Here is a 25,581-nt window from a genome sequence, read left to right on the forward strand (position 1 = left end):
TGCACTTTGAATCAACACATTCGCTGTCTATCTGTTAGAATATTATTTATCATTACAAAAGACAATAATGATGAAAAATGTTCAAATATCGGACGTGAAAATTAAAAAGGAAAATTAGATGCACATATATATGTCGTTGTTGGGTGAAAAGCTTAACAATGTATATAAAAATAAGCTGTTCATTGTACAAAACCAAACTGGAAATGTGGACAAAAATCAAATGTGATAATTTCTTTATTTACATAGGAATATTACCAGTACGAGTTATAAGATTGTATGTTTGTTCTAAAGAATATCTATTATCATTACATATATGCATATGTATATATACATATATACATGCATATAGGATGATTTGTTTATTGTTCTTCAAGAAGATTTAATATCTGATATATAAAATAATTTAATATGATATATAAATTAAAGAATAAGTGTTTAATATATATATATATATATATATATATATATATATATATATATATATACATATTTATGTATATAATGAGTGTTTTTTTTAATGCGCAATATAAATTCATTAACATAAATTATATAAATTAATTAATCATTTCTGTAATAGAGCATTTGAATACATCAAGATACATATGATGCTTGATATAAAAATTGCTCTATATTCAATTAATATATTAATATATGTATGTATATTATACATATATATATATATATATATATATATATATATATATATATATATATACATATATTAATCTTTATTAAACAACGTCAATGTACATATTTCCTATTGTAGCGTTATATATATGATCATCTTATAACAGTAATCTTGCAATTTCTTTTACTACATCCTAGATTTCTTCTGTATATGTAATATTCGTCCTTGTGAAATAAAAATAAACAATATGTGTGTGAAAAGGAAATTTTTCATACAATTTAAAGCTGGAATATGCAATATATAATGTAACTCTCTTTCTCTCTCTTTGTGTACATTTATATATAAATCCAAACGTAATCCATTGATAAAGGATGGCTAAAGAGAAATATAGAACACTCTCTAAATTGTAATAGATTTTAAAAAAGAAAAGTATACTTGCATACATATACATATATATGTTAAAGAAGTATTTTTGTTATAAAGGATATAGTGAGTATAATTAATTTAGAAATATAATATAAATCTATAATTATTAGTAGGATAATGTATCGAATAATGATAAATATTACTAGGAGCTTCTCACAAAATCTTGATTAACATTTGTCATCCTAATAAGCTATTATAACTAAGCATTTAATTAAATGCTAATCTGTGTATCACTGTTTTTTTCCTTATAATTTTATAATATATTCCGAAAATTTTGACAATTTAGGATCGTGCACTATTATCAATATATCAATGAGATATTAATAATTAATAATTAATTTTATACTCTTATACACATAAAAAAAGTAATTTACAAATATTTTAATCATAAATAAGCAATACAATACATGTCTAATCTAAAAAGAGTGTGTCAGGCACATAAATTATATATGTTTAATAAAATTTTAACAACATTAACACAATATTGATAAGGGAATTGTGTATTTGTAAAATCCCACTATCAATTTCATTTTTCTTCATCTCTTCATTAAATATTCATAAATACATCTTTGATATATAATTTTCTAAATTGCATAAAATTTTAAATAAACTATCCTTCATATATATGCAATAAATTGTGCAAATATGAATTATCTTTTTTGTATGTATAAATATGTGTGTGAATGTGAATTAGTTTGGGTGTAGTGGTAAATCGATGTTATCAATTTGTTTGCAAAATATGCTAAATATTTGAAACAATATTTATATTCACGTAATATACTTCTAGCTCCGATATACTCTATTATAGAATACACAATTTAAAATAACACTATTGGCATTGAAAACAAAACAGTAATACAATATTATATCCCAAATTCTTATCATTTTTACAATAAATCACCATACAATGTCTATATATACGAAGATATTACAGTTTTTTTTTTTTTTGTAAATCCAATGCAACATTTTCGTATATCATGTTGCGTCATTGTGTACTATGCACCCCTAAATTTTGTCATATACTTTCCTATAATAGTGTATAATTCCCACATAAACATTTTACTACAGCTTTCTTTTTTTCACAGATAATATGTTTTTTTTACTAATGTCATAAATACAAATATATTCTGTTTAAGTAAGAATGAAAAAAAAATTGATTTCATGCACAAAGTCTTTGCATTTAAAGATGATAAATTATATATGATACAAAAATTTATAATACTAATTGATTGATAAAAAATCAATTTAATTAAGCATATACCAGTGAAATAATTGCTTTAAAAAAATCAAAGGTCTCAATATAATATCATAACAAATATAAACAATTAGTGAATAATGAATACTGCTACATTGATAAAATTGTAAGTTTTATACTTGCTCCTTAAAAGAGGAAAAAGTTTATAAAGCACGCAAGCATACAAAAAATTTATTTTGATTAATACATGTTTTCTATTTTTCTTTCTGTCTTACATTTTTATATCAAACTATATTAAGAAGCTCAATAAAGTGAAAAGAAATATAAGAATTCAGCATTTCCTATATTCTTATTTATATATGTCTCTTAGTAAATATTAAATATAATATATTCAATAAAATAAATAAATAGCATGTACATTTTAACAAAGAACACATTAACTTTATTAAATCGGCGGCCAGCGCTATCACTTAAATCTCTTGTGAAATAGAGCCATAAGAATTCTAGTATGCTTTGTGTGTTTGTGTCTTTTTTATTTTTCGTTTTTCTCAAATATTTTGATGATCTCTTTAATGTTTGTGAAACATAAGTCATCCTTTTTTGGTATATGGTTTAAATTGACAATATCTCAACGCAAATGGTCAGACAAATCAGCATATTTGTATCTAGCATGTGTCTATGAAAATTGATATAGATCACTGTTTCATTATCATGTTTTAGAGAGGAATTTTTTCATATATTTTTCTTTACATTCCATAGGAAATATTTTACATAATTTGTTGAAGTGCTTTTAAATTCCAAAAAGCTTCAAATTTTTAATGTTGTTTCAGATTTCATATAACTTTTGTCAATATATAAACACGTGGTCGATATACAAATAAATACAATTTTGTGTGTCTGCCAAATTACATTCCCTAGAAACATGCTATAGATACCAATTTGTAAGCGATAAATTACTTACAAATTGATATTAATATGCTGGTTAGACTGGCCAGTTGCGTTGATTACGGTTCATTTTCTCAAACTATCTTTGCTACTTGCACGACTAGTTGAGGCTGTGCTAGATTCTCCTGGTCCACCAGTACCACCTGCATCTCCATTGATGCTAGAACCGGCGAGCGAAGCGGTAGGTGTTACTGGCGCTGAACGCCTCCTTACTTTTGTTAAAGCTTTATCCAATCTTTGTATAAATGCATCCACATCAGATCTCTTCATACCTAATGCTGCTGCAGCAGTTAGATACGGAACTCTGTAGTTGCTGTTGTGTGCGCCCCAGCCTATTTTAGTAAGTGGAACAAAAATATAAAATTACAAAATGGAAATTACCTTTGACAAAGATAATAATGTACGACAAAGTAAATTTAAAATAGCTGCTCAATTATATGATATTTACAAGGAATATTTCTCTATACATATATATATGATATATAAAATATAGTATAATTGTATGTGGACGTCTGTATATGAAAAAAATTATACCATCTATATAATTGAACTATTTAAAAAAAATTACAATATCTTAAAAACTTAATGTGTATATTTTTAGAAAATATTATGTATAAATTATGCTTTAAAGTATGTACCTTCAAATTTATGTGAAACAATGTGCTTAGAATCTGTTGTCGTTATTACTCTAGTACCGCTAACATTACGCAGAAATAGCACTGATCCTAGCATAGTAACTTGCTTGTTGTCATGTTGATGACTTAGACACTGAAGAGTCATAGCCATGGATATCGGATTGCCCTTAGTATCCAAGAGCCTTTCTCCATGTCTCGTTGCTAATTTTCCCAATTCCTCTTTCAGATAAGAATACATTTCCTTACGTTGAGCAATCAATTGTTTGTACCCTGCCATTCCAAGACTCAATAGCGTTATCATTACATCCATAACGGAACTCGCACTCGCACGTCCCGGATACATTTTCGATATGCGATCCAAGAGAGTCTTGTCAAAGGAACCTATGACAGCACCACCCACTGGAACTAGAAAGTTCTTGTCCGTACTTTGAACAAAGGCATCTACACGACCCTTTCTCGATGCTTCTTGTATGAGATGCATGCATCTTGTACTCTGCAAGCTTTTAGGAGTATAGTGCAATATATTTAGTAAAATATAACTTTTAATAGGAGTATTCTGTTTAATATCTCGAAACTAAAATAGCCAATAACATTCTATCGTTTTCGAATAAAAAATATTTAATAAAATTTCGAGTAAAAAACGTTTCAAATTAAAAAAATGGCCCTAGTTGTTTTAGTACCGAGACATCAAACTAGAAGAATAGAGATTGAAAAGAACGATACATCTTTCGACTTACCCATATGCATTGTTTACCAAATGCGGTATATTATATTGACTGCAGAGGGCTGCGATAGCATCTACAGAATCGCACGCTCTGGGTGCGAAGCAACTGGTTGTTGTAAGTACACAAGCGACACTTTCGCCTAAAGCCGCCATTTGAGCTTCGAGTCTTTGCATGTCGGTTTTCAATTCGTCTCCTATTATTTGCATTTCGATAACTATGGGTTCTAAGCCGGCTGTGATTATAGATTTGAAGCTAGATTTTTGATCGATTCTAGGCCATAAAACGTATTTCGCTCGTGGTCTGTCTTGCTTAAGTGTTAGCATACATAAAACTAGGCTCATTCCTGTAGCCATTGGGGATAGAAAGCAACCCGCTATACTCTTCACCCCTGCAATCAAAGGGTACATTTTTGTTACAGATGCGTGTAAAATTTACTATAATTAATATTAATAAGGAAATTTGTCCCTTTTCTTTGTATGCATATAGTTCTCGGTGATGAGACTAATAAAACAGAAAAGAGAGAGACAAAAGTTACGAATAAATAAAGTTTATAATAAATGTATTTCGCGTACCCATATATCGTATAACTTCGAGCACTAAGGAATTTGTTAATTTATACATTAAACTGCTACCAGCAGCTTTGGGTTGTACTTCTTCTAGATCACCGGATCTGCCTATGCCGTGTCCCATGCGAAAGTGTCGCCTCGCGACGATATTTGATACAATTCTCGCTTCGCGTTCGCCAACGCTACAATTTGAGGGGAAATTATTGCTATCCATTTGCGATAGATCCGACAGAAACGCTTCTATCGTTGCATCGTCCCAACCTTCTTCCGGCCATTTCCGCTGTTGGAGGTAAACATTATGCCATGAGAAAAGTATATCAATTTTGTCTTATATATATCTATGTATAATGAGCTTTGTTATTATTTACGACTTACATGTTCGATAAAATGCCGTATGAGATTCTCGCGAGATTTTTTCGCGTTTAAACCTTGTTGCACATAAGTCGAAGGTATGAGCCTCTCCGCCAAACTGAACGCTTGATTATTCATTTTCTCGAAGAATTGTCTCAATTATCTAGTTCTCCGCAAATTCAAGTTTAATCTCTCAGTACACCATCGCTCTTTGATTAGCAGTAGTAACGATGGATAACGATCACAGTAATATTCTCCGATTCGCTCTGGTCTTTACTTTACACTCTATTGTTTACCACTTGTCTCGCGCTGCTTCCGCATTGCTTCACATTCACAAGATTTATAAGCGAGTGAGAAAATTAATAAGAGCGAAAAAGCATATATAAGTATGGCATATAGGCGTAATTACACGATCGCGTAATTTTGTGAAGAAACAAAAGGGGTGAGCGGTGCAAGTGGAAAAGTGGTAAGCGATAGAAACTCGGAGATTGATCGCAGACAAACGTCTTGCGACGAATTATATTATTTTACTCGATTACGCACAAAATGTTTATATAAATAATAATAAAAAAAATGGACTTTATTTACACTAGTCGCTTTGTGTACGCTCAATATGAAGATCCGATTAGAAATGTATATTTCGCGACAATTTTAAAACGAGATTGCAATCGGTTGGTTTGGTGAAAATTATGTATTTATACCTAACGCAACAACAAAGCGGACACAAGTGTGCGATTCCTCTTTAACGCATATAGGTACTTACGAATAATATACAAGACTGTGCGAGATTGATATGAAGGAAAAATGGAAGGTGACACGAGTACGAGAGTGTGTGAGTCGACGAAATAAAAACACAAATTTGTTGCGTGAAGAACAAAATTTATTAATACGTCTCAATCGTAAACTTAAAGGTACAAAACTGATTGTATTCTCGATATAACGTCGCGCGAAAACAAAAGTATACAGAACAGAATCAAACTGAACATTGTCAAATACAATACGACAAACACGTAGTGCATGTATGTATGTATATATGTTGTATGTATGTATGTAAAATACTAGGAGAATAAAGTAGCAACGAATGAATGAAGATTCGCGATAAAATGAAACGCGCGCAAGCAGGTAGCGAATCGAAGCCGTGACAGCCGTGTGTCTTGACGGGCGGTTGCGATTTCTTTCGGTCCGCCGAGAGTAAAAGAGAGCCCGATCGGGCGACGATAAGTATCTCGACGCGATCGCGCGAGAACGACAATCTCTGCCGATTAACGAGGACTCGAGGAGCGCGCGAGAGAAACGAGGAAACGACGATATCACGGTCGTTGCGGTTTAAAGGTTATGTCGACGTGCCAAGTTCATCGGATTGTCGTCGCGCAAAATTCCATACCCGTTCGAGATGCAGCGGACGAGACGAGGCGAGGCGAAGCGAGGTGAGGCGAGGCGGGGCGGGGCGAAGTGAGGCGAGGTGAGGCGGGGCGGGGCGAGGCGCCGCGCGCGCGCGCGCGCGGGGGGGTGCGTCGGTGCGTGCGATACCCGGAACCGTTCACTGTCGACGAATACACTGCTGGAGGAGAGCCCCGAGCATCACCGCGGACACATGTCGGAGACTCGACGGTGACTCGGAGCGACTCGCACGAATCAAAAGTAGGTTGGGCCACGCGACGCGACGGCGACGGGAGCGTTGCCGCGTCGCATTCTTCTCGGCCTCGCGCGCGACACCCGCGATACACCCGCGACGACGCGTATCGCTGCTTCCCTCGTCGAGATACCGCACCAAGGGTAACGAGAGGGATTAGTTTCCCGGAAACTATCTCGCGCGACGCGGCGATGCTCGACTCGAAACGGGCAGAACGGACTCTCGCTCTCGCTCTCGCCCTCTCGAGGTCGTCGGAGTCGGAGCCAGAGGCGGGGGGGAAGGGAAAAGTGGCAAGGGGAGGGGGAAATTCGCGATACTTTACGATTCGTAGGTTATGTCACGTCCGCGAGGTCGCCGACTAAATAGGATTAATTTTACGCAATAGCGATGAGCGAGCGAGACGTAATCGTTGAAATGCGGCGGCGACACGTCCGTCGTGCGCCCCTCGATCGCCACGGCTCAATCGTCGTCGATCGACGAGTACGACGAGGATGAGGAGCGCGTACGCGTGGTGGAGGCTCGCGAGAACCGCGAGGCACGGCTTTTTACCTCCTCCTCCTATTCCGGCTATTCCGTGGATCGCTTCGTCGACGACGTTCGCTCGACGACGGGCCGACGGGTCTACGGCGACCTCGCTACGGACGACCTCGTCCGCTGTCGCAGCCGCTGACGACGCCGACGTCGACGTCGCCGACGTCGCTCTTACAGGTCAGGGTGCTTCGCGTGTTATTCGCGCCTCGACTATCCGACAGGTGCATATTAAATGCATATGTATATATACATGTACATGTATACATACATACATAAAACATACATACATATATATGTATATGTATATATATATATATATATATATACACATATATATTATGTATTACGATCTTATATCAACTTTACATCTTCTCATACCCTATTTATGCCGCACGTTCTTTGCACGCCGCAAGCTTCAAGTAAAAGCGACTTAATGCCCTTCTCTAATTCTTTTCTTTCCTTGAGCTTTCATGTCGCGTAACGCTTTCTAATAATTTTCTAAATTACTTTTAGAAATAATTTTACATGTGCATTTTTAAACTTTAATTTTTTTTTAAAGAATATACACGGGGTAGGAAATAATTTATTTGACTTTTTTAAATATTGTAATTTATCGCGCTATAATTGTCCAAGAATGTAAATACTGTAACAAATTTTTAATTTTCTAGAGTCAATTTTATCTCTGTGCGAATCTCCACCATTTTCCTCCTTTATATTAATTATAACAATGTATATATGTATGTACGCGTGATATGTATCGCGACGATATAAGAAATATATATATATATATCGATTGGCAACACTGATCGATATGCTCAACTCGTGGTGTATTTTATTTGACGCTAAAAATTTCGATTCGTTCGAGTAACCAATCGGGACTAGGGAGATAAGATTTCTTTGCTCCAATCGGTCAATCAAATGCTCCGAAACTTATGTCGGAGTACGCTCTTAGGCCGGATTTACAATAGGTGTAGTAAACTTCAAGTCGTAAGATAATTAACCAATCGCAATTGAATGCAAAAAGAATAATTGAATATAATTGATTAATTTCACAGCTTGAAGTTTACTACATCTATTGTAGATCCGGATTTAGAGGTGCAGGATTTACGAACAGACTGATCGCAAACATATATGCCTCACACAAATTATCAATATTCTGTTTCTGTCATATTATCATAATTAGTATTTTCCAATTGTGCAGATGTCATTTAATTCTTCCTTCCGCCCGAATTGAGCCGCGCGTGTTAGACGCGCTTTAGGGACTTTTCCCTATGTCCGATTGGCATACCTGCGACCGAATTTATCATAGTTCAGTGAATTGACCTCAGTACGCAGTGAATCTGCATCGCGCGAGGCGGTGGTGAGGGTAAGGTTGCGACACTCTGTCAAATATTCGGATGACAGATCGGTGTTAGTGTCGAGAATCATCAGTTTTTATGACGATCATCATAAAAGCATGCGATAAAGATACTTGCCACCAAGGTAGGAGAATGAAAGTTCATTTTTGCTTTGGATCTACATAATATTGACGATTATTCTTACATGAAATGAGCACGAGAACGAGTTGTTTAACTTCCTCTCATACGCTTCTCACATAAAAAAAATACATTGAAGAACGGATTAATCCGTTTTGATAATTGCCATGATAACGCCGCGAAACTGATAACGCCACGAGCGCTGTAATATCTTTATTAATTATGAATCACAAAAAAACGGATGTAATTTTGTATTTTTAATTACATTTTATATTGCTGTAGAAAGAGAGAGAGAGGGAGAAAGAGAGAAAGAGACATGGGAAAATGATCTTTTTATAATATTTATTTATTCGTGACGATCTGGAGAGACATTGACATTGTCGAATCTTTTCCTTTTCTTCATTTTTATGAGTAACACTTGTACAAAAGTATATATTGTTTATATCATCTCGTAAAAATTTAATTTCTACGTATGACGATGCGGTATTCAAAGCAGTCGTGCCAAATTTATCGATAAACAATATATAACTATCATTATGCTGATACCGTGGCTTTTGTCAGATTTTTCAGTAATTTTAATATGTAATTTGCATATAAATCAATGATAATGAACAAATTTTTATATCAGCGTTACTTGGAAAGAATTTTAATTAATATTAAATTAATTAATATTAAATATTTGTGATAAATCTTTTACTAATTTACCATTTTTTCAAAAAGAGCATCAAGTATATTTAGAGAAAAATTTTATTAAACGATTATATACAAGTCGAATGTTGTATAAATTTTTTTACAGCTAATCATGGAGCTCGAAAATTGTAACGCGCATGGAGATCAGGAGAGCTCGGAGCTTACTACATCGCAACAGGAGAATGATCCGAGTGGTAACAAAAAATGGTACCGACAAGCCAGCCAAAGGTTAGTGTGTATCTGTTTTTTCATATCTGTTTACGTATATATGTAACATACATCTTTACCTTTATGTCGAAAAATCGATACTGTTGAGACAAACGTATATTTATTTTAAATATTCATAATCTATGTACACGTATTGAAAATAAATATCTAGATACATATATTATGATTCGCGCAGAACAAAGGTGCCTATCAATTTTTAATAGCGTCGAATGCGTATAAAACATTTTACACAAGATTAAAAAGTAGATAAAACAGTACAACAGTAAACATTAATACCTATAATCGGTAAAGAGAATAGTTTAAAATTTTCTTACGCGCGCAAATATTTAATTTATGATGCTTATTCTAAAAATGATTTTTTTTATATGTAAAAGCCTACATACATATGTGTGTATGTAGGTGTATAAAATATATGTCGAATGTATCTTTCTAATAAACTTTTGATACATTGGACAAAATGTACATGCTCGCAAGTAACGCTTAATGATTATCAATATATTTGAAGTAAGAACTTTGTTTTCGATAATGAAATATTTTTGAAAAATGTCAGAATGTATTTATAGATTACAAATATAATAATTTATGTTTATTCACATAATATATAATCGTAAATGTACGTGGAATTTTTTGTATACATTTATAAATGCTATTGTATATTTTTGAAAAAAAAAACTAATACATATTTCAAATATCGAGATTGCTGATTCAAAAGCTTTATATTTATTCAATCAAAATTTATTATCAACTAACACTTTTTAAGTAATGTCATCAATGAGATTTTAAATTATTTTGAAATTTTGATTAATAGTCGAAAAAATGCCAAAAAGAGCAGGTTATATTACTATGCTTTTAATATTTGCAAATTAATATCGATTCGTTCTAATATTTGCGACAGCATCAAAAATACAAATTCCACGCATTTTCGAAAGTGAATTCATATGTATCTTACGAAAATAACTCGTTTAAATGATACACTTTGCCCTCGATATATTTCGGGATTGTAAAAATATATATTTGGCGCATTTCCTCTTCTTCTTTCGCATCTATGCTAATATCGGCGGAAAATATGGATTTGATACACAAATAATTATAAGAAGCACTTAAAAATGATCGTGCAATGGCATCGACGAGCAACAATTTTCTGAATACGAAAAATTAATTGTTATAAGATGTATAAATGATCAGCAAATATTGTGATATCGCATATGTTTTGCACTTAATTAATCTATATGACAGAGATAGAAATAGAATTTATATCTGAACTATTAATGATAAAAAAGTTTAAAAAATTAAAAAAAAAGTCTCCGTGGCGCCAGTCTATGTTAATCAGATTTGTTATATATTTGTTATAAGAGAGAGAGAGAGAGAGAGAGAGAGAGAGAGAGTTTAACTGCGTAATATACAGAAAAATCGTTTTTCACAAAAATCATTCTAGCTCTATCATTGAAACTCATATTTATCTAATTGATTAATATTTGGCAATGAGACTGAAATTTGTTAGAAAGTCTTAATTTACTAAATAATGAATTCGTTTTTCTTTTATATTATGAACAGTGTTCTAGCAAATACAAACAATAGCGATAAGTTTTTTATTGTGATACCTAGGAATTTATCTATCAGCAAAATATTTTTTTCAGTGAAGGTAAAAATTTCGGCTGAAAATACTACACTTTCGAATAAATATCTATTTGAGTAAGGAGCATAGAGAAAAATACACATTTTTTTAAACAATTAAAAAGCAGATACAATTTTTAAGATGAATATTTATAGAATATTTATAGTCTCCTTTATGTCAAACCTTGACAAAAATTGCTGTACTAAATTCAAATTCTCTGTTTAAAAATAATAATTGCTTGATAAAAAAAAGTTAAAGAAATTTACAAGAAATTAATAATTTCGAAATAACATGTATAATTAAAAATAATGCACAGACGCATGCATTATCTTTTGCTAAGGCCACGGGATTTTACATCTCACATTCTAAAATACACATCTAAACACTTATGTGTATAGCCTTTCTTAATTTTTCAAGGTCAAAGATAGCAAAACGCATCTGTAACGTTTGTTACAGGAAGCCTATTTTTGATTCACTCTCGCTACATCTCCTGATCTGAAAAAATCTATCCCGACTTGACGCTTCTGTATATTAATGTGGAAGTGAATCACGATTCCTTTCTTCTTCATCGTTATCGTCATCGACACGCAAATGACCCTTGCGGTTGATCTGATGCGTCCTTATCATTTTGCTGTGCCAGGAAGAGAGAGAGAGAATAAGAAAAAGAATCGTGTTTGACGACTCGACCAAAAGTCGTTGTTCCATTCCGTCATTACGACATTGTCATTCGCATGGACGCAGAGTTAAGGAAAGTACTATCAGCGATCAGTTTTCACGATACATCTCATTTGTTTGAGCTTTCGGAAATCGGCGATTTGCATCGTCATTAATTCGCTATGAATCGTCAAAACGTCGACGTGGTCATCACGTCAGCGGACGTCACTATAGGTAATTATTTTTTTTTCGAATACTGTTACATATTATATGAAAATTGAATTTTTCTCGTAGTTTAGACATCTTTTAAGTATTAGGTTAAACAATAATTAAAAATGACCAAATTAATAATTTTAAAACCGCTAATTACACTTGCTTAATGTATTTTCATAAATTTTTAATTAATATCAGAAAATGGTGATAAAGTATCATGACAGAAAAAAAAAGTCGTGTAATAAATTTTTACTTTTTTTCTCGTACGATATAAAGAAAATAAAACGGAATAATCAAAAATATTTTTTACTTTTTTTTGGATTTACTAAACAACAATTGTTTGATAATTGGATAAAAAATTCTGTTTGAATAAAATCATATCTAGATGACTACTAATCAAAAAGTATATAAATAAGTTTATATTTTAATAACTAAAGTTGTGTTAATAAAAGCATTTTCTAGTTGGAAAATATCCAGAAACTAATCAGGTCAAATGGATATCAGTAAATGATAACTAGTTTATGCTCAGTCAAACCTCGAAATATTCTGCTTGTTATTTTCTAGCCAATAACTAGTCTCATACATGTTTCGATTATATTCTAACTTAATTATATTTGAAATCTACTTGGTTATTTTTTGATTATTTTTCTCGAGTCGTAACTTTATCTGTATCTATAATATTAATTTAGCATAAAAATTTCACGCAAAAGAAGATTATAATTTAAAGAAATATTATGCAATTACTAAAAAAATTTGCATTGTCAACAATTGTTATTGACATTAATAGAAACTTTCATCTAGAGGCAAAAGTTTGTCAACTTTAAAAGGAGATTCTGTATCTTTAATATCATTAAAATTATTGTATGATAAACCAATCTAGTTATGTAGATAGATATAGATCTAATACACAGGGTGTCCCATTTTAATCGATCACCCCGAATAACTTTTTTAATTTTGATTGTGGAAAAAAACGTTTCAGACAAAAGTTATATGGTTTCAAGGGGGACATAAGATGGTGACAATTATTTGACCTTGGATGGTCTTTTGAAGATCACGCGAAAGTTACCTTTAATTTCTCAAACGGAACCCCTTATTTTTCATTACACATTCTTGTAGCTTATCTCGAGAGCTTTCCAAAACACTATAATAAAATATTTTTCCCTCAAGTACTTTTTGAGTTATAAGGCTTGAAATCATTTCTTAATTTTACATAAACCGTAAAATATCTTGTAAAATATTCATTTTTCGATTATCTTACCTCAATACTTTTATGTACAAAATAATGAGAGGAATTAATTGGTGTAAAGAAAAACATAGTTATTTTTAAGAAAAAATATGTAATTGTTAATTGCAAATTACATATTTTTTCTTCGAAACAATTATGTGTTTTCTTTACACCAATTGATTCCTCTCATTATTTTGTACATAAAAGTATTAAGGTAAGATAATCGAAAAATGAATATTTTACAAGATATTTTACGGTTTATGTAAAATTAAAAAATGATTTCAAGCCTTATAACTCAAAAAGTACTTGAGGGAAAAATATTTTATTATAGTGTTTTGGAAAGCTCTCGGGATAAGCTACAAGAATATGCAATAAAAAATAGAGAGTTCCATTTAAGAAATTGACGGTGACCTTCACGTGACCTTCAAATGACTATCCAAGGTCAAATCATTGCCACCATCTGATGGCCCCCTTCAAGCCATATAACTTTTGTCTGAAACATTTTTTTCTACAATCAAAATTAAAAAAGTTATTCGGGGTGATCGATTAAAATGGGACACTCTGTATAGCTACAGATACAAAGGAAGAATTAATTTAAAATTAATTTAAAATTAAATTAATTTAATGCATATTATCGCGCTAATCTGTCTCTCAATAAGTCGTTGTAATCGGTCTTTGAATTTGCTCTGAAAAACACAGCTACTCTGCGATAGAAGAAACATTTAAAGAGATAAGCCGCACGAGATATCTTGCTAATTAGCGATACGCAAAATTATTATTTTTATTTAAATCGCGTTTTTTCAGAAGCGAATTGAAGAGTTGATTGTAATGGAACAAGTCCAGGATCTGTCAAATTTATTTTAGATCTCAAGTATGAAATACATAATTCATTTCTCTACGCGAATTTTTTGCTATATTTGAATTGTAGAATATAATTCCAAGTAACGTAGATTCGAACTTTTTATCTTACATTCTTCTTTTCATCAAAGACGTAGTATTTTTATCATACGAAATTTTATCATAAGAGGTTGCTAATATGAAGAGATATGCATTTTGTGATTTACTTAATTATTGCGAATCCTTTAATCATAACGAAAAAAAAACGACTCGAATTTCACGGTGTAGGACCGAGAGTGCGATTTCCGGATGATTCGAACGTATTTTCCGAGGAATCGATTCACCGTACGATGCTCGGCCTTAACGTAGGACTGACGAGGAACGATCGTAGCGAACAAGATCTGGATAGCTACAACGAGGGCATTCACGGCGCTCGCCCTGATAAACGCGAGTCGGGCCACAGGTAAATCTAGGATTTTCCATTAAGTGAGATTAAAGCGGACCAATTTCCGTGGTGTTATCAATATGTGACGACACGATCTCGAGGATCGGTATTTGACATATAAGACCGGTGTTTATCTCGCGCAAACCTTTCGCTTTATTCCAATTATAGAATTTGGCCCCGGGTCAGTAATGTAGAGTTTTAAACCTAATTTTAACCCATTTTATTTCTCATTCCGTCCAAGATATCGTTTCTTATTGTTAGAATATTATGTAATATTGCAATGCGATTACCGTTTATGCTATTGAAGTCATTTAGCTTATCCATAACTCACGAACAAACAATGATAAATTTTGTTTGTACATCGAAAAAATAAGGGATTTTACATATTCTGAGAAAATATATCTCTCGATAATACGCGCTTAGTTCAATGAATTCGTATGGAACTATATAACGTGGGTTCAAAAGAGCTCTGAGATGTGCATTTCGAGACATTATTTGCGATCGATTATTGCTTCGAATTCGACATTTAGACTAGTATATAGAGCTTTTTACAGATTTTATTATTATAAAAAATGTTCACCTATAGCAATAAAAAGTTATTACAATACTCAAAAAATAAAGATTTTTTTTCTTTAAATGGATCTAATTAAATCTGATTTTATGTTTTTGTTAAACAAAGTTTGTTGGTTTTTATTCATATATATACATATGTCTTGTTTTCATTGTGTTTTTATACAAGGGACTCTTTATAAAAAAAAAGATCCAAATCTCACACATAAAGATCAATTCCTTGAAAACCAAATAAGTGAAAGATATAAAATAAATCTTTTTAATTGGCTGTAGTAGTGTACTCTCTAAAAGTGAATCAGTGTATTACCACTGTAATCAGTGCTGTACTTATAACTGCTTGTAATCAGTGAGTATTTACTGGTTTTCAGTGATAATACACTGATTCACGCTAGTGAAAGTAGTATCTTTAGTAGTTTTTAGAGAATAGCACAAATGACAGGAAATGAATTAAAATTTAAAGAGAATAGATAGTTTAGAGAGAATAGAGATTAATTGCAATAAATTCGTGCACTCAATAGTATTCATAGTATTATTAGATAATGAAGGGGTTTGTCCTTACACGACAATAATGTGCTTAACAATCTTTCGTAGGACTTTATTATACTACCGGCAGTTATTTCATTGCGTGCAATCATTTTCGACGTTGCTCATAATTCTCATGGATATTCTCATTGTCATTTATTAAATGTTGAAAAAAATATTTTTTATAAACGAGAAAACAAAGTATTGTATAAGTTTTTCTCTCTCTCTCTCTCTTTCTTTCGTTTCTCTGATGAAATACATATTAATATAAAATTAGTATTAAATTAATAAAATCCATTTATTACTTGAAATTAACAAAAGAAATTAATTCACATATATGTATACTAATTTATACATACTTTAAATTAATCAAATTAACACTTTTTATTGAATTTATACATTTAATTAATTTATGATGTAACGAGACAATTATAATTGCGAATTGACTTTTAAAAAAATTATCTATGGCACTTTTCATGTTTTATTGTATGTACATTATAATCCGCCAAAAACTATCAAGATGCATTTGTAAGATAATTGTGATAAAATGACTGAAAACTTCCAGTGTATTGTGCAAACAAATTTCTTTCGGTAAGCAGATAGCGATAACTAACGTTCTAATGTGACCAAACAACATATTGCCTCATATGTGTCGCTATAATAAAGTAGTGTTTCTCTTGTTAGATTTTCCAGAATAATTAATGTGTATAAAACACAACACACACACTCACATATATAAATATATATATCAACAATCTCTGATTGAGAGATTAAGAATACTATGATTGCGCAATTTTAACCAATCTTTTTATCAGATATGATCTAAAAAGAGAAAGAAATAATAGATACGCAGGTTACTTCATCAATTTGACTAGTTTATATTAATTCTCAGTAGATAAATCTTGGGATCTAATAAAATGAAGTTTTATACATACATTTATGAGATGATGTAACTAAAATCATTTTTTTATCAATTTCTACATTTTTTTATTTTATATAACATCTTCCCTCTTTCTCTCTCCAATAAATTCTTTCTCTCTCTCTCTCTCTCTCTCATATATATATTTTTTTTTTTGAAAATTTAGATTATTACTGTTAAAGAGATATTTTTTTTAGGATATTCATGTACATGTGACTATTCCGTCATGACCGTCTTTATCTACCATTGAATTGTGAACTTACCAACGACGAGACTTATGCAATGAACACAACTTGTTTCATGTTAGTGGCCGACATTTGTTGAGCAACATTTCTCATATTGAAATCACGCATTATAAACGCACGCATAATGCATTCACGTCGTGCAACAAATTATTAACGTTACTCTAATAAATGATAAATGCTTTATCACATTTTAACTACTATTGTTCGAATAACGATCGATTTATGTTAAACAGAATTGGTAATTAATAATAAAAGTAAATACAGACACACGTGTACATACACATTTCGGATTTTTTCTATATTTTTTTCATCTATTGACTGTTGAAGCGAAGTCCAAATAACTCAACTTAAATCTCATTTAAAAAAAACTTGATTAAATAATATCCATTGAATATTTCAAGTTAAAAATTATATATTTACGATTAGTGTTAAATAAATTAGCTCGGAAATTATTGTTAAAATATGATTTTATGCAAATGTCACGTAAACACCGCACTATAGATACCGTGAATAAATAATCAGTGAAAGTACGATACGTATACGTGTGACTTTCATTCCAATATGAACGCATCCTCTTGTGCAGAGTCTGACCGATTTAACTAAAAATCTATATTATCGGAACGTGAGATAAAAGAAAATCGTGCCAAGAAGAATTAAATGAGTACTCGAGTAAGATTACGTACGTGAAAAATTGATCAACGGGACCCCCGTCAACATCTCTACATAAATAGATATATAGATAGATGTGATACACAATTAAATTTATCTCGATTTCAGCTGCAATATACAAGAAATTAAAATACAGTTTTGTTAAAAGTTAACTTTAATGACCTTGCAAAAAAATAATTTTGAGAAAAAATTCTTCGTATTCATCCTCGGAAATTCTGTACATGAATTGTATATTTATATATCTTTTTCTACACCTTGAAATCTGACAGGAATATTTATTAAGTTGCACAATGACATACGCTGACATTTTATACTTTTTACATATATTATTTATAATATATTATTATTATATATATTATTTATAATATATACTTATATATATACTTATATTTACTTTTTTTCGTCTCTGATTACGCATGTGATATGTATAATACTAAAGAATGAATAAATTTAGCATTAAACACAATCATTTATTCAAGATTTTCCAAGGCTCGCGCGCGCGCACGCGCCCACACCTACACATCTGATTTTAATAATTACGTTTGACGATAGTTAATAATAGGATAAATAGGCATAAATTTTTTGACGTGATATATATTTAGGTCACGCTGCCATACAAATAGGTACATATAATTTTCGGTCATGTTCGATTGTTAAACGAGTTAAACGTCCGACTTTAAGTTTGTTCGAAAACATATAGATTGCATGTAAAATCGAAATCGACGATTTCGAGCAATCCTAATATTAGACTGGCCTACTCCTCATACATGTACCAAGCACAAGGTGATATGATTCACTTGGATAGATTTGCGTGTTTGCTGTTTTCGCGTGTTATCGCTCCCTGCAAGATTCGCCAAATACCGCCTATTGATAAAAGTACGATCAACTTGTTTTATATCTCTCATTATATACTTGAGTGTATTGGAAGAAAAAAAAAAGGAAACAACACAGAGACGATTAACGCGTCGCTTAATATTGATGCGCACCAAAATAATTATCACTACTGTAGTAGGTAAAGTGCATCCTACATACGTATACGTCAATTGCACGCGCGCGCACACACACACACACACACACACACACACACATATATTTCGTTTTAATCGCTTGGTAAAGCTTGTACACATTCATGCACACGTTGTACAATCGTTGATTTGGGGAGGTTTGTGTCCGGAAGACGATGAATTAGCTCCTATCGTTGCGTATTAATCGACTCCGACGACTCGCCACAGACCAGTTGACGTATGGTCATTGAGCGAGCAACATCATTGTCGTTTTTCCAACAAAGTAACGCCTTTCACACACGCCCGTTGTCATTCCTTCCGATGTGCTACTTTTACTGTATTGTCATTAATATCGCGGTAATACGAATTGAAAGCTTTAATCGACTGAGTGAGTGTGTTATTAGAGAATAATCGGTGGTCATATTCGGATCCAGAGAATGATCTACGTAATACGTTGAGAAAGTTTGTCATGGAAAAAATTCTCTTATGTGCACATATACATGCATCTTTCTTTTCAACATACATTTCTTTTACGTGCACGCGTGTATAACTATAATTTAAATCATTTTATCAGCTGATATCGGCGATATTTTCTTTTTCTTTGGCGATTTCATCTCTTTCCGTATCGTTATATTATGTTATATTGATTGTATATGTTGTTAAAAAATTGAAAATGGAAAATTTCTTCTAGACATGTTTTGTTTCACATTGTACGATTTATTTCTTTAATTGTGATTTTACTGTATAAGCTCTGTATTATGGTTGGATAACAAAACTGCAAATCGATCGTAGGATATCGATGATTAGTTGATATTTCGCGAAAAATGTGGTTGAAGAATACAAACGACGATGCCTCGCCAACTGCGAATTTTGTGAATCCGCGATATTGCGTGCAGAATGAGTAAGTTGTCCGTTTCTTCACTTTAGTTTAGTTTATTTCGTTAATTATTTTTTCTATAAATTCCAGGAAAAATAATTAACGAAAAAAGAAATTCGATTGTAATATCAAGAAAAAAATATTAGCTAATACAAATTGTAACGACGATTTCTCTCTCTTTCTCTTTCTGTTTCAATGTCTCTTTAAATCATATTTTTGTGTTAATAATTATTTTTATTAAGCGTGTCTGACTCGTTAATCTTATAATTTCCTATTAAAAATTTCAAGTTTTTTTTATTTCATTGTAAAGATAAAAGAATTTCAGGGAATTATGATATAGAGAAATGAACTGTTCGTGTTGAACTTTAACCGTCAATTCGTGATCGCAATTAATGTTATACAAAAATGTCGTAAAGTTTATTTTTGGTACTTGAAGAATATTTGAAAGTCGAATTGCATGAGAACATGCATCAATTTTAAAATGCATAATTCCCAAATGCTTCGAACAAAGATAAGCAGCTCATATTTGTCATCTTATACACGTTTCAAGATAAAATTAATTCAACAACATTGCATATTGAAAACAATCATTATAGTTTGCGTGAATTTTCTCAGCAGAATCCTTTGCACAAAATTCCTGATGCTTGACTTTTTCAAGGAATGTTCAATTTAATATATGCTAAATAAAATTTATCTAGATTTAAATTTTTCTCCTAATTAGATAATAAAATATTAAATATAAAATTTTAAGGTCAAAATATTAAATTAAAATTAATAATAAGTTTAAAATAAATCTTTTGCGAGTGTAATTGAAAGACTCATTATTTCATTATTAACTATGAGGAAATTGAATTAAATTGTATCGAGTGCGTGTGTCTGGGTATATGTGTGTGTATGTGTATGGTGTGTGTATGAAAGGAAAGGAAAGAGAGAGAGATTTAATTTTAGAATATATGATCCTTTTTGATAATAATTGATGCAAATTTATTATAAAGATAAAAAAAGAAGAAGAAAATAGCAATTATTTGTTATTCAATGGCCCACACAATATTTCATTAGTATACTTACTTGTTAAATTTAATATAATCTTCCGCTTTAAATGTTAGTAAAAAACGAAAGTAAATGTTTCATACATGCACAGAGAGACAATATAAGACATAGTCACAAAAATTGATTCTGATACTACCAAGGTTATCGTTTTTATATCAGCAGGAAAATTTTGAGAGAATCGTATTTCGCTCTCTCGCAACAAATCGTCACCACAGACACAATAGAACTCGCCAAATTCTTTTCATTACATTAAATTAATCACATATTTTTCAGCGTAAATCAATATAATTAATTTATCATGGTTCTCAATCGACAAATTTTCTTCTTACAGAATCTTCGTCAATCGAAGTCTTCACTTGGAAAATATCAAGTTTTATGGCTTTGACATGGATTACACATTGGCAGGTGATTATTTCGCGATAAATATATCTTTTCTTTTAAAGAAGAAAAAATAAATGAAAAATATTACATATATTACATTGTACTGAACGTTTTAGAGTACAAATCACCGCAGTACGAGCAATTGGGTTTTAATCTGCTCAAGGATCGTCTAGTATCTTTGGGATATCCTCAGGAAATCAAGGCCTTCGAATACGATCCCAGTTTTCCCGTTCGTGGATTATGGTTCGATACCTTGTATGGAAATCTTTTAAAAGTAGATGCTTATGGAAACATCTTAGTTTGTGTCCATGGTTTCGAGTTCTTAAAACAGTAAGAGATAAAAATATTATATTTCACTCTTTTTTTGTACAATTTGTGTAACAATTTCTTATTCCTCACTTTCTGCTTGATTTGTTTTATTTCAGTTCTCAGGTCTATGAACTTTATCCAAACAAATTCCTACAATTAGATGAGTCTAGAGTTTATGTGCTCAATACTTTATTCAATCTACCGGAAACCTATTTGCTAGCCTGTCTGATAGACTTTTTCACAAATTCGCCGCAATTTAGCCGAGAAAAAACTGGAGTGAAAGAAGGTGAGCTCACTATGAGCTTTAAAAGTATATTTCAGGATGTCAGAAATGCGGTAGATTGGATACACCTCCACGGTAATCTAAAGACAAAGACAATCGAGAATTTGGACGAGTACGTAAAGAAGGACGAGCGATTGCCCATGTTTCTTGCGAGAATCCGAGAGAGCGGAGCGAAAGTATTTTTATTAACTAACAGTGATTATGTTTTCACGAATAAAATTATGACTTATTTATTCGATTTTCCACATGGTGCAAGGGTATGTTTTTTCTCTCTTGTTTATATTCTATTACATGTTTTAAAAATTAGTTGTTTCACACGAATTGATGAAGTATGAATAAAGTACATATATATAAGAGGCAGAGGAATTAAAAATAAATAATTTAAAAAATTATATGACAACTCTAAAGCGACGTTAGTTTATTTTGTGAAAATCGCGACAAAGATAGCCAAACCAATCTTTTAAAACTTTTATGAAAATTTATTAAAATTTTTATACAAATGAACTTAATATACCATTTTTTTAAATATGTATATCTTATTATCCCATTAGTAATAATATCATTCTAGGGGGTTAAACATGTAAATTTACAACATAATACTTTGTACACACATTCATGTGAAATCTCTTTTTACAAAACATCCCATGTATTATTTGTAAAATAAAAGTAAAAATGCAATGTTCTTTCATTTTAGCCTGATGAACCGTACAGAGATTGGAAAACATATTTTGATGCAATTGTGGTAGATGCCAGAAAGCCATTGTTCTTTGGAGAAGGGACAATTCTGCGACAAGTGGATACGAGGACAGGTGCTTTAAAACTTGGTACACATAAAGGACCGCTTCACACAGGTGATACATCAAACATATTTGATAAACATAATTTAAGAAATTTTTTTTTTATTTGTAACTATAAGTAAAATTTTATTGTGTAATCAAATTAATTTTATTTAAAACAGGGGAAGTATATTCAGGAGGTTCGTGCGACGTGTTTACAGAATTTATTGGTGCAAAAGGAAAGGATGTGTTATATGTTGGTGATCATATATTTGGTGATATCTTAAAAAGTAAAAAAATAAGAGGTTGGAGGACATTTTTAATAGTCCCTGAATTGGTCCAAGAGTTGCACGTTTGGACCGATAAATGTCAATTGTTCGACGAATTACAAAGTTTAGACGTTATGCTCGGAGAAATGTACAAGTGAGCAACATAATCATACATATACACGATCATACTAATATATTATCATTTGTCAGAATAAGAATGAATCTGAACTGTACTTGTATGTTTTTATTAATGTCGTCGTATCACTTACTCCTTATTCAGAAATTTAGACAGTAGTACAAAGGAAAAACCCGATATCTCTAAGCTACGCGCATCTATAAGAGATGTCACGCACAAAATGGACTTGGCTTATGGCATGATGGGTTCCTTGTTTCGCAGTGGAAGTAGACAAACGTTTTTCAGCAGTCAAGTCGTCAGGTACGCCGATATATATGCGGCGACTTTCTTGAATCTGATTTATTATCCTTTTTCATACATGTTCAGGGCACCTGCTATGCTGGTAAGTTGTAAACTTGGGGATAAACTTGGATGTACAACTTTTATCTCATGTTATATCTTATACATTATAAATTGTATGTATTATATTATATTTTTAGATGCCACATGAAAGTACAGTAGCACACGAACAGAGATTTGTCATGGAAACGCCAATGATAAGCCGTTCGAGAACATTTAAATTGGCAGATGAGGAAGAAGAACATAATCGACCTTTTTCCGTAAGTATTTAAAACAATATTTTATTGTCATATGATAAATAGCTGATATATTAATTGATCAGTGCAGATTAATTGTGCTTTAATAATAAATATTCTCGAAATGTAATCTTTTGTATGTTTTTACTTAGAAGAATTTGTATGTGGATCATTTTAATAGTCAAATTCCACATGCAAGACCAGAAACGCCGCGTAACGTCACGCATACGCACGATGAGGATTGCAGTGATGAAGATAGTGATTCACAGAAACAAGCTAATCAAGGGAAAACGTGTATAAAAAACGCAAATTGTAATTGAAATAATATTTTATTTCAAATACGAGATACTACTTTTATCATCTCATGTAACTGAAATAGATTGAAAATTGAATAAAATATAACATGTAGCTTATTAAATAAGGTATATCTTATGTTTTAAACATGTCGGTTGTAAGTTGAATTGCGAATAAAACATAATATATAGCTTATTAAATAAGATATATCACGTTTCAAAGAATTATATAGTATAATATATGATGACCTTGTGTGCATTAATAACGTTATTTAGTTCCAAAGTATGTATATAGAAAAATTTATATTTTTCAAATATCATGTTAGTGCAAAAATGAGATTTGATTTTCTAGTAGAATTGTGCAAGACAGTCATGTGACAATTAGCGCACAACGCTCACATTATGAAACATTCAGATATTGAATTACACAATATGTATTAGACTTTGTTTTAGCATTGTATATGCTGAGTAACTTTACATTTTATTATTAAGACTTAAGGAGTATTATATTAAAAAAAGTGTTGATATAATAAGAAATATTGACGATATTAAACTTATTCTAAAATTGAATACTAGCCCACTCTTTTTATATGTAATACAAGCTTATACAGGGTGTTCTAGACCACCCGTACACCTCTTTTCTTTCAAAAACTAAGCATTTTAGGGAAAAACGTTTTCGACAAAAATTGTATGGTTTTGAGGGGAACATAAGATGGTGTCATTGGTTTGACCTTAGATGGCATCGTTAAGGTGAGGTCAAGGACACCTTTAATTTTTTAAATGGAACCACCTATTTTTTATTGCATATTCTTATAGCTTATGTCGAGAGCTTTCCAAAACACTATAATAAAGTATTTTTTCATCAAGTACTTTTCGAGTTATAAGGCTTGAAATAATTTCTTAATTTTACATAAAATATCTAGTAAAATATTGATTTTTCGATTATCTGACCTTAATACTTTTATGCACAGAACAATGTGAGGAATCAATTGGTGTAAAGAAAACACATAATTGTTTCGAAAAAAAAAATGTAATTTGTAATTAACAATTACATTTTTTTTTTCGAAACAATTTTGTGTTTTCTTTACACCAATTGATTCCTCTCATTATTTTGTACATAAAAGTATTAAGGTAAGATAATCGAAAAATGAATATTTTACTAGATATTTTATGGTTTATGTAAAATTAAGAAATTATTTCAAGCCTTATAACTCGAAAAGTACTTGATGAAAAAATACTTTATTATAGTGTTTTGGAAAGCTCTCGACATAAGCTATAAGAATATGCAATAAAAAATAGGTGGTTCCATTTAAGAAATTAAAGGTGTCCTTGACCTCACCTTAACGATGACATCCAAGGTCAAACCAATGACACCATCTTATGTTCCCCTCAAAACCATACAATTTTTGTTGAAAACGTTTTTCTCTAAAATGCTTAGTTTTTGAAAGAAAAGGGGTGTACGGGTGGTCTAGGACACCCTGTATATTGAAGCGTGAAAAAGATGAAATAAATACTAGATGTAGCAAACCCCAAATAAATTGTGGTTTAAGTTAGTATGTACAGAACAAAAATATACGATTGTATTCTTTAAATTAATTAATTTTTAAACGATTGATCATATACTTTCCTACTTAACAAGTATTAACTGTAATTAATTCCTCATAACAAATACTAACTAATTATTGA

General features: G+C 31.5%; 2 protein-coding genes across 12 annotated transcripts; one reads left to right on the top strand and one right to left on the bottom strand.

The window, feature by feature from the left end:
• Positions 1–513: 513 nt before the first annotated feature.
• Secs (Sec synthetase) lies at positions 514–7,854 on the bottom strand. 2 transcript variants are annotated; one of them, XM_083089870.1, is made up of 6 exons: positions 7,002–7,854; positions 5,496–5,794; positions 5,127–5,400; positions 4,567–4,942; positions 3,833–4,329; positions 514–3,526 (listed from the first exon to the last, which is right to left on the bottom strand). In XM_083089870.1, the coding sequence occupies exons 2-6, from the start codon at positions 5,607–5,609 to the stop codon at positions 3,261–3,263; spliced, it is 1,527 nt and encodes a 508-aa protein (XP_082945996.1). In that variant the 5' UTR covers positions 5,610–5,794; positions 7,002–7,854; the 3' UTR covers positions 514–3,260. The 2 variants fall into 2 exon arrangements, with proteins under 2 accessions (XP_082945996.1, XP_082945995.1); XM_083089869.1 differs by having other exon boundaries at positions 6,235–7,854.
• Positions 6,650–24,465, top strand: Nt5b (5' nucleotidase B). Of its 10 annotated transcripts, none has more exons than XM_083089866.1 (10): positions 6,650–6,898; positions 9,907–10,028; positions 21,205–21,278; positions 21,371–21,584; positions 21,680–22,103; positions 22,541–22,697; positions 22,805–23,045; positions 23,172–23,409; positions 23,507–23,626; positions 23,755–24,465. In XM_083089866.1, exons 2-10 carry the CDS (start codon positions 9,913–9,915, stop codon positions 23,920–23,922), a joined length of 1,752 nt encoding a protein of 583 aa, XP_082945992.1. In that variant the 5' UTR covers positions 6,650–6,898; positions 9,907–9,912; the 3' UTR covers positions 23,923–24,465. The 10 variants fall into 10 exon arrangements, with proteins under 10 accessions (XP_082945992.1, XP_082945989.1, XP_082945985.1 ...); XM_083089863.1 differs by lacking the exon at positions 6,650–6,898 and adding an exon at positions 6,966–7,112; XM_083089859.1 differs by lacking the exon at positions 6,650–6,898 and adding an exon at positions 7,484–7,856 and having other exon boundaries at positions 23,758–24,465.
• The last annotated feature ends 1,116 nt before the right edge of the window (positions 24,466–25,581 follow it).

The sequence above is a fragment of the Camponotus vicinus genome, unplaced genomic scaffold, assembly GCF_025532165.1.
Source record: "Camponotus vicinus isolate PSW18456_S1 unplaced genomic scaffold, iyCamVici1.0 SCAF_2, whole genome shotgun sequence".
Lineage (NCBI taxonomy): Eukaryota > Metazoa > Arthropoda > Insecta > Hymenoptera > Formicidae > Camponotus > Camponotus vicinus.

Coding starts and splice junctions, on each gene's coding strand:
- Nt5b (XM_083089858.1), top strand. CDS start 7,596: ATGAGGAGCGCGTACGCGTGGTGGAGGCTCGCGAGAACCGCGAGGCAC. Junction 21,279..21,370: donor CATGGATTACACATTGGCAG/GTGATTATTTCG, acceptor TGAACGTTTTAG/AGTACAAATCACCGCAGTAC. Junction 22,698..22,804: donor TAAAGGACCGCTTCACACAG/GTGATACATCAA, acceptor TATTTAAAACAG/GGGAAGTATATTCAGGAGGT.
- Secs (XM_083089870.1), bottom strand. CDS start 5,609: ATGAATAATCAAGCGTTCAGTTTGGCGGAGAGGCTCATACCTTCGACT. Junction 4,943..5,126: donor CGAAGTTATACGATATATGG/GTACGCGAAATA, acceptor CTTTGATTGCAG/GGGTGAAGAGTATAGCGGGT. Junction 4,330..4,566: donor TTGGTAAACAATGCATATGG/GTAAGTCGAAAG, acceptor TACTCCTAAAAG/CTTGCAGAGTACAAGATGCA.